At 32.6% G+C, this 13240-nt stretch overlaps 1 protein-coding gene and 1 long non-coding RNA gene across 3 annotated transcripts in view; one reads left to right on the plus strand and one right to left on the minus strand.

Annotated features, from left to right (window-relative positions):
- Positions 1-13240, plus strand: part of LOC143908183 (uncharacterized) — an 85787-nt gene that overhangs the window by 12871 nt on the left and 59676 nt on the right. The gene's annotated exons all lie outside the window — the stretch shown is intronic.
- On the minus strand, positions 436-11635 carry LOC143907985 (uncharacterized). Of its 2 annotated transcripts, XM_077425176.1 has the most exons (6): positions 11352-11618; positions 7590-7655; positions 5235-5300; positions 4991-5153; positions 4215-4566; positions 436-3098 (listed from the first exon to the last, which is right to left on the minus strand). In XM_077425176.1, exons 1-6 carry the CDS (start codon positions 11488-11490, stop codon positions 2916-2918), a joined length of 969 nt encoding a protein of 322 aa, XP_077281302.1. In that variant the 5' UTR covers positions 11491-11618; the 3' UTR covers positions 436-2915. The 2 variants fall into 2 exon arrangements, with proteins under 2 accessions (XP_077281302.1, XP_077281295.1); XM_077425169.1 differs by lacking the exon at positions 7590-7655 and having other exon boundaries at positions 842-3098; positions 11352-11635.

Genomic DNA, 13240 nt, shown 5'->3' on the forward strand with positions numbered 1-13240 from the left:
TATTAAAGCGAATTTATTTCTATTTTATATTTGATATATAGAATTAAATCGTTAAATAATTTCTTATTTAAAAGAGAGATATATAAAAGATAATCTGTAGATTCTGTTTTAATTAATTTCTTTTAATTATTTTTTATTCATCAATTTTGACCATATTTTTTATCTATTCCGTATGTCAATTTGTTACGAAGCTGAAACAAATAATACGAAATAATAATCACGTGTTATCGCCAATCCAGGATGAATTTTGTTTAATTAATTATTTCGTGAAAAATGATTACGCAATCGCGATATCGATAAATCCTTGTGGTAGCTTTAATTTTCCATTTATCGTTGATTTAAAAAGGAATTTATGTGATCGATAAAATTATTGAAAACATTAGACGTAAAGCTAATTGTAAGATCGTGGAATAGTACATTAAATAATAAAATTGGTGACTCTCAAAATTAGGAATCTTTTTTAATTCATTTAAAAGCAGCTGATATAGACACAAGTGATGGAGGATGATTGATTATAGACGACCGTGCCGTAACAATGAGTACTATCAGGTTGTTCTTAAGAATATATGAGATATTATCTGAAGACTGCATAAAAATTTATAAAATGAAATTTATCTGACAGATAGATTTGCGATTCTGATGTATCATAAAATTTTCAACAACATTAATAATAGGCGAGATATAATCGATTGTATTTTGTCACTGAAACTTAAGCTTTAAAGTATTACTTAAATTATTTTAAAAGATCGCTGTTTATCTGAAGAGAAATATTTCTGTTCAATGATTTAATATAAATTATTATGCATTTTTGCTGGATAAAAATGAGTAGGTATTGGGAAAATTAATTAAATTATTTCTTTAATTAATTCGTTTTCACGTAGAAACGATTAATCACAAAATTATTGCTGTGTCAAAGTTTTACAAATGTGATACATATATAAAACCGTAACATCATAAATATTTAATAAATTTTATGATTGTCACAAATTGCAATAATCTTAATCAGTATAAAATGATGTGGTTCCATTTACGCACTATCACTAAATCACTAAATTATCTTATAACAGTTAACAAAACATCAACATTAATTCTGCTATCATACAGACGTTGCCTCTAATTATAATCCGCGATGCATTATGGCGCATATACAGCGTTTAGCATAATTACGTATGCTATAATAATTAACTTAATCGTATATACGACGTTCCGGCAAACTATATACGTGTCAGTATGTGTTATATTTTGTAAACCGTTTGTGTACGTTATACTTTATAAATGGAAATTCTAAACAAAAGCTAAAAATAAAAATAGCTCACGTGTGCTAATCATTGTAAACTATTGACATTTTTAATAACCGGAGCAATTGAAGAAGAAAGAATAAGACTTAATTATTCTGAAAACTTCGATATTTTCGAAGCCACTTCAGATATAACGTTTGTTTCAATGTTTTAAATGTATAAGCAATATATAAATTTATATATAGATTATTTTTTCACGTGATATATACAATAATCATTTTATACTATGAAATATTATCTCTTTGGTCATTAATATAAATTGAAAGTAATAATATTTAAGTAGAAATTGTCATACATAGTGCTTTTAAATCTATAAAATTTCGTGTAACTAAACGCCTTTACACGACAATGACAAATTAAAAAAAAAAAAACTATATTTTGTATTTGGAATTACGAAAGTATTTGCAGTCGTAATTGCTAAGAAAATTCTAGAAATTATTATACATATTTATATGGATATATATCATCTACAAAATAATTATTATCTTATTATTTATGAATTACCTTTTTAAATTTAATTATTACTACATTCAACAAAAATGAAACAATAATTAATACGTACGAATCCCAATAATTTTTTGTTAATTTTGGCTTGTCTGGCTTTCAAAATGTTAATGAAATTTATTTTTAGTAACATACGGCAACCAATCAAAATTGATGCATAATGTATGGCACACGCTAAAAGGTTTGAGTGCCTTACCCTGTATAACAGTATATAACGAAAAAATGGCGAGCCATTTTACACTGATAGTTTTTTTATCACTGTAAAACCACCTCTCACGGTCTTGCTTCGTTCATCATTGATCACCGACACCTAAGTGAATGAATGGCTGGCGTCGATTTCGCAATACTGATGAAGATTTGATGCCATCGCCATTCAAGGTCGTATAATACTTTCGCTCGCCTTTATCAGCGGATTAGAGATGCGTCGGGATTCACCGAGCGATTTGATGAATTAAACATTTTGCTTCTTTCACTGATGCACTCACAGCGGGTGATGGGAAACTTTACGATGTTTTTGCACGGAATTAAATCGAATTTTCAAGCAGATGCTAAGGAGATGAGTTACCGTATAGCTGAATTATATAAATTGTATATATATACAAACTATAGCGTAAACTAATTCGTCATTTCTTAACGAGCAGTGCGTATCCAGCATAAAAATTTTCGATATATTTGAGCGAATTGATTATATCGGAAAAGAATTTTCGGAAATAATTAATTTAACATATTTTTAAGAGAGAAACGAACGAAAGGAAGTCAATAACTCGTACCCCCCTTTCCCGACGCGGATAAAATAATCCTTCTTCGGCAAGACAATCGATAATCAATGGTTAGCATCAGGCAAGGTAGTCAAAGACCTTCGAGTGGTCAACGCGTATTACGTAAATACAAAGCTGACTTCAAAATCAACTTGACTTGTCGCATTTTATATCGTCGCGAGTATTGTTCGTTCCAGCTCAACGTGCATTGTACTTGAGTTGCAATCGATTTCTTGCACCTTGAATGAAGACATTCGAGCATTTTCAGACACGTTAAGCTCGTGTTATTGCGCTCGTAACTGCGCGACCCGATAATTCGGCGATGCATTTCTGCTACATTTTCGTGAGTATCTCCTCAGGGTATCAGTAAGTGTGTGATATCTCCGAATTCGTACTCCCCCAGCAGAACGTGAAACAGATCTCTCATAGTCAGATGACGAATCGTCTCGTTCACGTGGCTCGCAACATAATCCTGAATTGGGGGCAATATGTCTGGTTTAATGATGTCCATTGCTTCCGGTGTTAAATCTTCAAAGACCTGCAAACCGATAGATTGATTTTATAATCGAAATACACGTTGTATATAATTCGGATGAAATCCACCCTGTAATGATTTTGTTCTGCTAGAATTTTGTATCAGAGTATCGATCTCAAGTTTATTGTTCAATCTGAAATTCAAGTGTTACACACAGTTATGTTACCTATATACAATTAAAATTGTAATTTTTTACTGTCAGATTGATAGAACATAAATTGCTTTATATTTTCAATGCATATCAGTAATCTGTGATTTATTGCAATCATTTGGAGGCAATCTGTTAGCGACACATGTTCAAATCAACATCAGTTGCGCCAGTCGAGATCTGCGTTGCTGTCGATGTGAAACACGAACAAATCGAGCGAGCGATTCATATTCGGCAAGCGACATGGAATTTCGGTTTCAATGGCCGGAGAAACGCGACCTCGCCCCACTGATGTTTTGCGTACATCGCGAATAAAATCGGATATTGAAACGATCGTAAAAAGTTTTTTATGATAATCATTACCCCGTAAAATCGCAAGAGGTAAGAGGCAACTGATCGTAAAACGAACTGTGAACGATTCTGTGAAATGGCTACGATTTGTAAAAATACGGATAAGTCTTTATAGACTGTCATGTGAAATTGTAGAGTCATCTTTACGACGGATAGATATCATAGGTAAACCATATCATGAAATAAATGTCAGTTCTTTGAAAAGCAATTCACTCGACCACTCACCCACTCACTCATCTCACTCACTCACTCAATATATATTGTTTACATTATTTAATTGTTAGGATACATTATTTGTAAGCATTCTTGTGAATGCAAGCAATCTTGTTTCCTTTTGACATTCTACTTTCATCACAAATTGTAAATAGAGAGAGTACACTTTGATTATAAAGACAACGATATATCCCGACATTAAAACTTTACGTAGTATTATTACGTAGTATTTAAATGTTAAATGTAAAACGAGAGAGAGAGAGAGAGAGAGAGAGAGAGAGAGAGAGAGAGAGAGAGAGAGAGAGAGAGAGAGATTATTTTCATACATCAGTTAAATAAGATTCCTTAATTGGCCTGTTTAAATAGACGAAGACTCGTTTAAAGAACAAAATGTTTATTAGTCTTACCTTGCTCATAATTTGTCCGATCTCCTCACCGCCCATAAAGTTCTCCAGATGTATTTTGATGGCACGCAGCGAGAAGTCGAGGTCGAATCTCTTCATGTACATTCCTCTAGCGTAGCCTAGTACGGTGTTCACGTAAACGCGGAAGTCGCGTACAGTCGTTTGGAAAAAACCCGCGCCGCGTAGCGGGTATGTATCTCCTAGTATCCCGGAAATGTTGTAATGACCCGACGCGTAAATCTCGGGAATGGAGATATTGATGGTGATCGTAGGGCCGATTAGCGATAGCTTTGCTCGATCGATCAAAAAAGTCGATAGATTCCTCATTTCCAGGTTCTCGATAACTAAGGATATTCTGAAAAACAGATTTACGATGACGTTTTTCACACGTGTCTTGTTTGCGGAAGTATTAACACGTAATACGTAACAAGTATTGTGATTGCAACAATCGGAGTATTTCGCGCCTAAGCATATAGAAGCAAATAAATTTTGAATATTTATATAGAAGATATACTTCCTATAGAAGATACAAAAACTTGTGCCAACTCTCACGCTTTCGATGCCACTTAATAAAATTTAAATTCAGTGAAGTTTATAATAATATATTAGCGAAATTATTAGTGATTATTTAGTATATAGCAAAATTATTTTTTATCTTATATATACATATCTCTATACCGTGCTCTCTAAAATTGTATGCTGAGGCTTCTTTGTTTACCAAATTTTTTATAATCTCTGGAATCCGGTGTACACGGCCGCGTATGTATCTATCGACTCACTTTCCGATTTCTGGGTTATCCGTATCGATGTCGATCTCGTCGAGCGTGAATGGCTCCAGCGGAGGTATACCTAGCTCCGGGATACCATTGCGCATCCGAGTGCGGAATTTCTCTAGGAATCTTCTCAGCTTGAACTCGAGACCCCTTGAGGCTGCGTTGTCAACTGTGCGATTCAACAATTAGTAACGCACTATTAAACGCGAATAATTATAAATATATGATATTGGATTTGCGCGACACTTACTATATCCAGTTGTCACCCTGGTAGCGTTGAGCAATAAATTTCTCGGCTTCTCCACCGCACTGGTTACTGCAATCAAAAGATGAATAAAGTGTCTCTTTATTTGCATTCCCGCGCGTTTATCTCGTTTATCTTATTGCGCCTGCTTGTTATTGCCGCTGCTTAGGTATATATTATAACTCTTTCAATGCTGCGAGAACCGAGCTTCCTGTGTGTGTTGCGTGTCATTTCCGCGTTTTATTATTTATACACATGCAAAATTATATACATGTTGCGTGAAACGACGAGCTTTATTTAATCTCATAATAGAAAACAAATTAATATATTAAGGCACATTCTGGTGGGGCTTTAATTTAACGATATAAATATTATATATATAAATCATGCGCGTGTTTAGAATATATTGCATAAACGGAAGTAATTTTTTAATTTTATGGAAGAACGAATTATTACTTTAATGTTTTGGAATAAAGAATAGAAAAATAAACGAAAATAAGAATAATAAACAAAATCTCATATTTCATGCTAGTATTTGTCAAAAAATTATTTATTGTCGAAATGTAGAAATTATTTGTGTACTTTTGAATGCAATAGAAACTTGCGTTTTGAGATTAATCAATATTAAGTTTATTATAAAACAAATATAAAATGTAAATTTTTAAATTATTATTAAGGAAAATACATTATAATTAAATTTATTATAATTTAAATTATATATAATTTGATATATATATATATATATATATATATATATATATATATCATACATGGTATATATCAAAATCACGAAAACGGATTGAATTGCCGAGAATTATTCAATCAAACTACACAGGTTTCTCAGCATTGAAAGATCGAAGATAGAAGCGCGGAAATAGTTTCAAGCGCAACATAATGAGATCGTTAATTAATCAGCATTTTGATGTTTCCTGAGCGTAATCTTCTCGGTCTTTGACATCTACTATTTACATTTAAATAGAATATCGAAATACGTTGGGAAATTTCTAATTTACTCCGTGAGTTCATTGAAACATTTATTATATTAATTGTTGTTTGCCTCTATATAGCACTCTATACTTCGGTGTGATACATTATAGAAAAAATTTAAAATAAGTATCACGAGTGATAATGTGTTTTTAATTATTTGAATTACGTTGCTACTCTTTTATTCTCATAATTGACGGTTGCAATTCTCGGGTCGCAGATTAAGATAGCATTGCAGTTGTTTTCCATCGAGGAAGGAATGTCCGTTAATTATTCCGAGTGTCTGCATATATTTTTGTGCACAATTTTTCAAACTTAATTTATAAATGCAAATTATCCTAATTCTAATTATACAAATTTAATTTATTAAAACTTTTATTATTTAGATTGTTCGCGAGTTGATTGTTCTTGTCTTTTCCCGTTAATGATCCTGTCAAAGTTGCTAAGTAAAGTTCGTAACGTATACAATTTGATCGTGAATATTTGAGAGCGCCATAAACGAAGCGACTCGATACCGTTTACTCAAAAAGGAATTAAGAAGCGATCTAGGTCACGAGCTTCTGTAATACAATTACAAATAGCGTATCACTTCGTAATAAAGAGAAACGCAATCTCTTCTCACTCAAAAGCGCCGTGCCACGTCGCGTTATTACCAATTGAATTACTGTGTTACTGTATTTCTCTGCTAGACGTCTGCATATTTACATCTCTGAGCTTGTCGACTCGATCCATGCGCGCTCGGGAGTTTATCGTTAACGCGAATTACGTTCTTCAACGCTTTGCGGAAGTGATATTAGTCGCCTTTTAACATGGTCTCGTTTACATTGCGATCTCTCGAGAGATTCAGATCATTGAATATATAAATTTTACAAAGTGATAAATAATATAAAATTAATTTCCAATAGCTTCCACAGAAAAATATTTAAAAAATGTGTTATAAATTGTTACACAAATTTTTTTATTTTTTATATAACGGCGTAGAAAGTAAGATTTTTACTTTTAATTTTTAAAAATTTGAATTAAATTTGAGAAATTAAATTCAAGTATTTGCCAATATAAAAAAAATGGATTTTTTCCTAATTAAACCCATATTATGTAATTTATATATAAATAATAATATAATAAATTAATAATTGCCAATAGTAATACATTAAGGAAATAAAGAATGGTTGTAGGATCCTATATAAGAAGTCTTCAAATAAAAGCATATTTCAACATTGTTTCTTTTATAAATACAGCTATATGCGTAAGCATTTGCAAATTTTGATAAGCTGTCTTTTTTTGCTTTTGTTTTTTAAAGCTGCGTTGAAGCCATACTAAGCGTAAAGAGGATGCATAAGCCTTTGAATAAACATTGCAATTTATGCGAACACATACTGTAGTCCGCGGCAACGTCCGTAACGCGATGCAATAGTTCTTTTTGCCGTTGCACGACTCCCGTTACTGTAACAAACGATTACAAGTCAACGAGGCATTCTACCAAAACAGAACCGATTAATCAATGGTTAAAACCATAATTAGAACTTTATATGCGGTAATGATACACATAAGTGATTACTAATAATTTTCACAAAAATGCAATAATTAATAATTCTGCGTAATAATGTAAACTATTACGTTTTTAAAGAAAAATAAATGAAGAACAATATATGATTTTCGCGTGACATATTTGTGCAGTTAAAGATTCTTCAAATAATATGTTTAGAATTAGCTTTTTTTAATAAGAGAAGAATCTTTTTCTCAAAGAGTGCAGAGATGCGCAATTCATAACTTAATTCCTTTTAAATCCTCGATGTGTCATTAACGTATAAGCATAAATTATGATATCCGATATCGTATAAATGATATTTCAAATATGTTTTATACATCTTGTATTTCTCATGATCGCGCTTTTCTCTATTTTCTCCCCGTATCCAAAGATAAATTATATTTTAAATCACATGAATGCTTTTACTTTGATATTAATGCCTATCATGCAACATAGAGGATGTTCGTGAGCTTCGTGCACGTTGCATTTAGCAATCAACCCTCAAGGCGCCTTTATTCGCACGCGTTAATTAAACCGTTTGTCGGCGAAGCACTGATTGCGGATGCGAAAATCGACTATCGTGAATCCGTGAATCGGCCGGGCTTTTGGTCGAACCTGTTAAATATATCCGGTGGTTTCTGATACGGTAATTAAATGATTAATGAAATTTCAAGCAAGAGTTTTGTTTTACCGTAACAACAAAGGAATTTTAGCCCCGGAATCGGCTTTCTAATCGAGAATTGCATGTTAAAATGCATGTATTCCGCGGTTCTGGTATGCGGTAATTAAATGATTAATCGAATTTCAAGCAGGGATTTTGTTCCATTGTGACAACAAAAGAGCTCTAATACGTAATGTATTTACTGCAGCTTACAATAGTGCATTATGTGAAAAAGTATTTATCGAATAAAGTGATTGCGCTCCGCCGAATTCGACCGGATCCAATGGAACGTAAAAAGTTTTAACGGTTTTTTTGCGGTTTAACAGTTACAATCCGTTACGTTTGATTTGCTACGCTTTGATCGATGTATTAGCGATGTAAAAATAGCGCGTTTTATTTTTCAGTTTTGTTTTTAACGCGCTTATGTAATAGAACATTGCTAATAGAAATAATTTTAGTTTAATAAGTGATATGTGTTGTCGACGATCAAATAAATCATTTTAATTGGCATCTTAATAATACCCATATTGGCAAGGGTAATTTGACTAAAAAAGAAATTGGAAGAAAACATGCTTAAACTGTACTCTCTATTATATATAAATCTCTAACGGATATTGAATAATATACATCGCTCATATTGAACGGTTATTATGGACAAGAGTTTCGACTGAGGTATTACGTATTACAAAGAAGCAATGAAATTGTTATGTGATTATGTGGTTTTTTTTGGCATTTTGGCGAATAAAAGTCACGACGCAGATTAATGACGCACGTGCTCGCGTAATCTCTATCATTATGAATTCAACGTGGCAATGTGCGAAATAGCTGCATCTGCAAAGTACACTGCAAGTATGACTATATAACGCCGACGTTAACGAATAGAAAGCACCTTTCGTCAATCTAATACATTGTAGAAATACCACGCCATCAGCCGATATTTTTATTCCGTATGCGTGTGAAACATTCTGCATAACAAATATGAATGTGAATCATCATTGCTTCCGCGAGCAAACATGCTAATACGTTTATTTTTCAACGCTAGCAGTTCGTGACCAAACAACGATGTTCTTCGAATTCTTTGATAGCTTTTGTTATCAATTTAATCCGAATTTGATTTCTCTTTATCGAAATAATAATCGGTTGTTGTTTGAAGTATTTCTTCTTTACTTTGAATTAATTAATCGAACTTAATTTCACCTACTTTTGAGACTGCAACGTTCATTGTTAGAGATAATAGATTTTTCGCGCGAGACAATAATGTTTATATTTAGATATATTTTGTATTTGCACGAGCATAATTTTATATTTATAACATATCTTAATGCTCGTAATTTATGACCTTTGGATACGAAATCGACACGACAGGCAGTATAAAGATCGAGAGTTTATCTATATATACATTTGAACTAGGGCTATTTTCTAACAATAAGTAATTATATAATATCGTAATGTCATCTCGAATGTTTATATTAACGTTGTACAGTTATCGCGAATGCCTTTATCATATCCTGCCTTGAAGCGTTTAATTGTTAATGCAATTTGCATTTTGCATTTTTACACAGACACGTCATGCATGTCAGTACGAAGCATTTATCATTTCGCACGAGACGTGTGCATGAATTACTATCTAAGGGGTCAATCGAATTGGATTAATGTGATAGCTATAATTTATTTTGCATTCGATTAAAAATTTAGGTCACTGCGTGCTACAATAAATTTCGTATTAATTTATGCAAACTATTTATGCAAATTAGTAGCGAATTAACTGCGATATTTAGAAAACTCTTGCGGGTTACGTGATTCCGATTTAGAAGTTATTTAAATTGTATGACGATTCTCAAAGATTACCTTCATGTCTTATTTCTATCAATCAAATACTTTCAACTGCCGCTCAGCGAAGAAAGGCCTTACCAGAGCTCTCTAATATCGTTGTATCGTTATCTAACATCTGCCTACTTATACTTTCTATCCATCGCCTCATCCTTAATTGATACCGTTGTATCGCTGTATTTACGTTTTCACTTTCATTGGACGCTCTGGTGATACAGCGCTTCTGTATTCAAGTGTAGTTATTTATTACGACATCTAAATTCTCTCTTTAAAGTTGTTTATAGATTTAATTGTCTAATGTATAGATAGCATATAACGTTTAAATTTTAAACCTGAAGAAATTTAATTTTGAATTAATCAGTTTTTGATTGGCATGATTAAATGAGCCAACTCGACATGGTTTCGACAACAATTACGAAACTATCGAAGCAACTTCTCTCATCATCAAAATAAATAAATAATCCGTTATTACATTTTTCGTCGGATCGTCAATTTAAGTTACGCATGACGTGACATAAAATTACGAAGATGTCAAATTACTTGACAAATCTGAAATTAAATGTTATAAGTTGCAATATTTTTTAGTTGTTATATCAAATCCATTGTATACATTTCGCTGTACAATTTCTATATTACTTAATTGCATAAATACGCACAGTATAGGTATATGTATATCTAATTATATACATTAATTATTACTATATTTATTTATGTCAGTATTAATTATTAATATGAATTACATTCATTAAGATCCACATTTTAATTAATATAATTTTTATTTAAATATTTTGTACAGCTTTTTCATGACACGATTGTGCCGTGAAATGAATTAATCTATTACAAGCAGCAGTTTAAACTGAATTAAGTTTAAATACAGATTTTTATTATTGGAGCTGCAGAAATATAATTCATTTTTATATTGATTCTACCGTATCTCGGTTTTTATATTTTTATTTTATAAATTTACTTTATAAAGATAGAAGATACTGATTATTGATAAAGAAATCTTTATTTTAATATTTTTTAATCGTTTGCTAATATTTCTGTAAATACATAAAATACTCTAAAAATAAACAAAACTTGGCGATATCGAGCGACTGACATCGCGAGATCGACTTACGAAAATTGGTTGCGGTATTCGCGACGTTACCGATTCCACCGAGCAGGCTTGAGGGCAAGGGCTCGGCCGGCGACGCGTGCACCATCGCCACTCCGACCACGAGGGCGATGCGTATCATCGTCGGGACTCGGCACTTCATCGCTCGCGTGTTACAGCTTCGTATAGATAAGATCGTCGCGGAAAACGCGAAAAACGCGGAAAAAGAGGCCGATCGATCTGCTCTCGTGGGAGCAGGAAGGCTGACTGACAAGATGAAAAACCGTCGTTGCGCCGGTAGCGTTTGCTGCTGCACGAGTCACCGCCGCTCCTGCTTGTACAACGGCGTACACGCGCGTGCACGTGCGTATGTATAGAAGTGCGAGCGTGTCCAGCGAAAGTGAGCGCTCGTACACGCACGCCGTTCGCATCGCAGTTTACACGCTCGGTTCAGCTCCTCGCGCCGAAATAATGAACTCCGTTGATCGCTCCGAGCAGGACAGGTCTCTATTATTGAACAATTGCAGTAGCCTTTAGAACTTTTTAATGAATTTTGCGCGAATTTCTCAACTTGCAATTTATTTACAATAAAACGTAATATATTTGTTGTAAAATATAGTATAATTTAAAATATTTACACGTGCAATGCTCAAACCTCTTACACAATTGTTTATGAAATTTTTAGTTGACGGACAAACGTATCTTTAAAAAAAAAATGGATACAGATATATGTATATCGATAGTTTCATTGCTATAGCAGCGATCGTTGCTCTTTATCAATATCAATATTTACGAAGAGTCGCACGATTAAGTAGGTATCTTATGAATAATAATAATTAATCTGGCTTGTTGATTAGGTGGCCAAACACACACGCAAAAAGAACACATGACCAAATGGCGCAACTTTCAGTCTCGTATATATTATTACAAAATTGATGACCGGTTTCGTTGAGAGATATAATTAAAAAGAGATGGAAGATCAGTTTTAAACTGGGACTAAAGTTGACCGACGCTGAAATCGACGGTGAAATCAGACGCATATCACACACGTGATTATCTTATGGTCACCACTCAACGTATATTTATCTGAATAAAATGCTTTTCCTGCTCTCACAAGTGCATGGATATGCTTCCACGCGATGTGAATTATCCTGTAGCATACGTGAATAGGAATCTATTATTAGCGTGTTCATGTATTACGGATTCCAAGGATCACGCCAATTCGATTCATGTGTATGTATACAGGGTGTCCCCATAATTATCGTATAATATCTTAATTACATACTTAGAGATTAATTAAAATCGAAAGAGTTAATCGATATACGAAAATATCGGGGTTATAGTAGTTTTTGCGTTGTAAATTGGCCGATAACGATCAGTATAGTTCGAACCTGTAATCTACGCATATTTGCGTGACGATTTGTCATCAGGTGCTATTAATTTTTACAACACATTTTAATACTCAGCTGATTTTGCTTTTTACTTTTTTCTGCATAAGTACCATAGGTATACTATAGCAATTAGCTGCTGTGAGTTGATTAACAACAAATTTTTGATGGTTACATATTTAGATTATTTAATCTTTTTCTTTAATTATATATAATAATTATTTTTAAATGAAGCAATTAGTTAATTATTCACATTTTTTTTTTAATTAAAAAGGAAGAATAAAATAATTTGCGTGTAAAGATTGCTTTCGACGACTTGTAATTTTCGTCAGATTTTAGGATAAAATTATATTTACAATTTTATACACTGTATTTTATATTATATGCGTATATATTAATTATATCATATATTTTATATATACGTGTATTCTGATTTTATAATATTTTTCGTATTATGGCACGTGTAAAATTACAAATAGAATTCTATCTTAAATTTTGACGCGAATTATAAATCATCTAAATGTA

The sequence above is a fragment of the Temnothorax americanus genome, unplaced genomic scaffold (genome assembly GCF_048541705.1).
Source record: "Temnothorax americanus isolate GAGA-0224 unplaced genomic scaffold, ASM4854170v1 Scaffold11, whole genome shotgun sequence".
Classification (NCBI taxonomy): Eukaryota; Metazoa; Arthropoda; class Insecta; order Hymenoptera; family Formicidae; genus Temnothorax; species Temnothorax americanus.

Coding starts and splice junctions, on each gene's coding strand:
- LOC143907985 (XM_077425176.1), bottom strand. CDS start 11,490: ATGAAGTGCCGAGTCCCGACGATGATACGCATCGCCCTCGTGGTCGGA. Junction 5,154..5,234: donor CAGGGTGACAACTGGATATA/GTAAGTGTCGCG, acceptor TGAATCGCACAG/TTGACAACGCAGCCTCAAGG. Junction 3,099..4,214: donor TCGGACAAATTATGAGCAAG/GTAAGACTAATA, acceptor ATCGGTTTGCAG/GTCTTTGAAGATTTAACACC.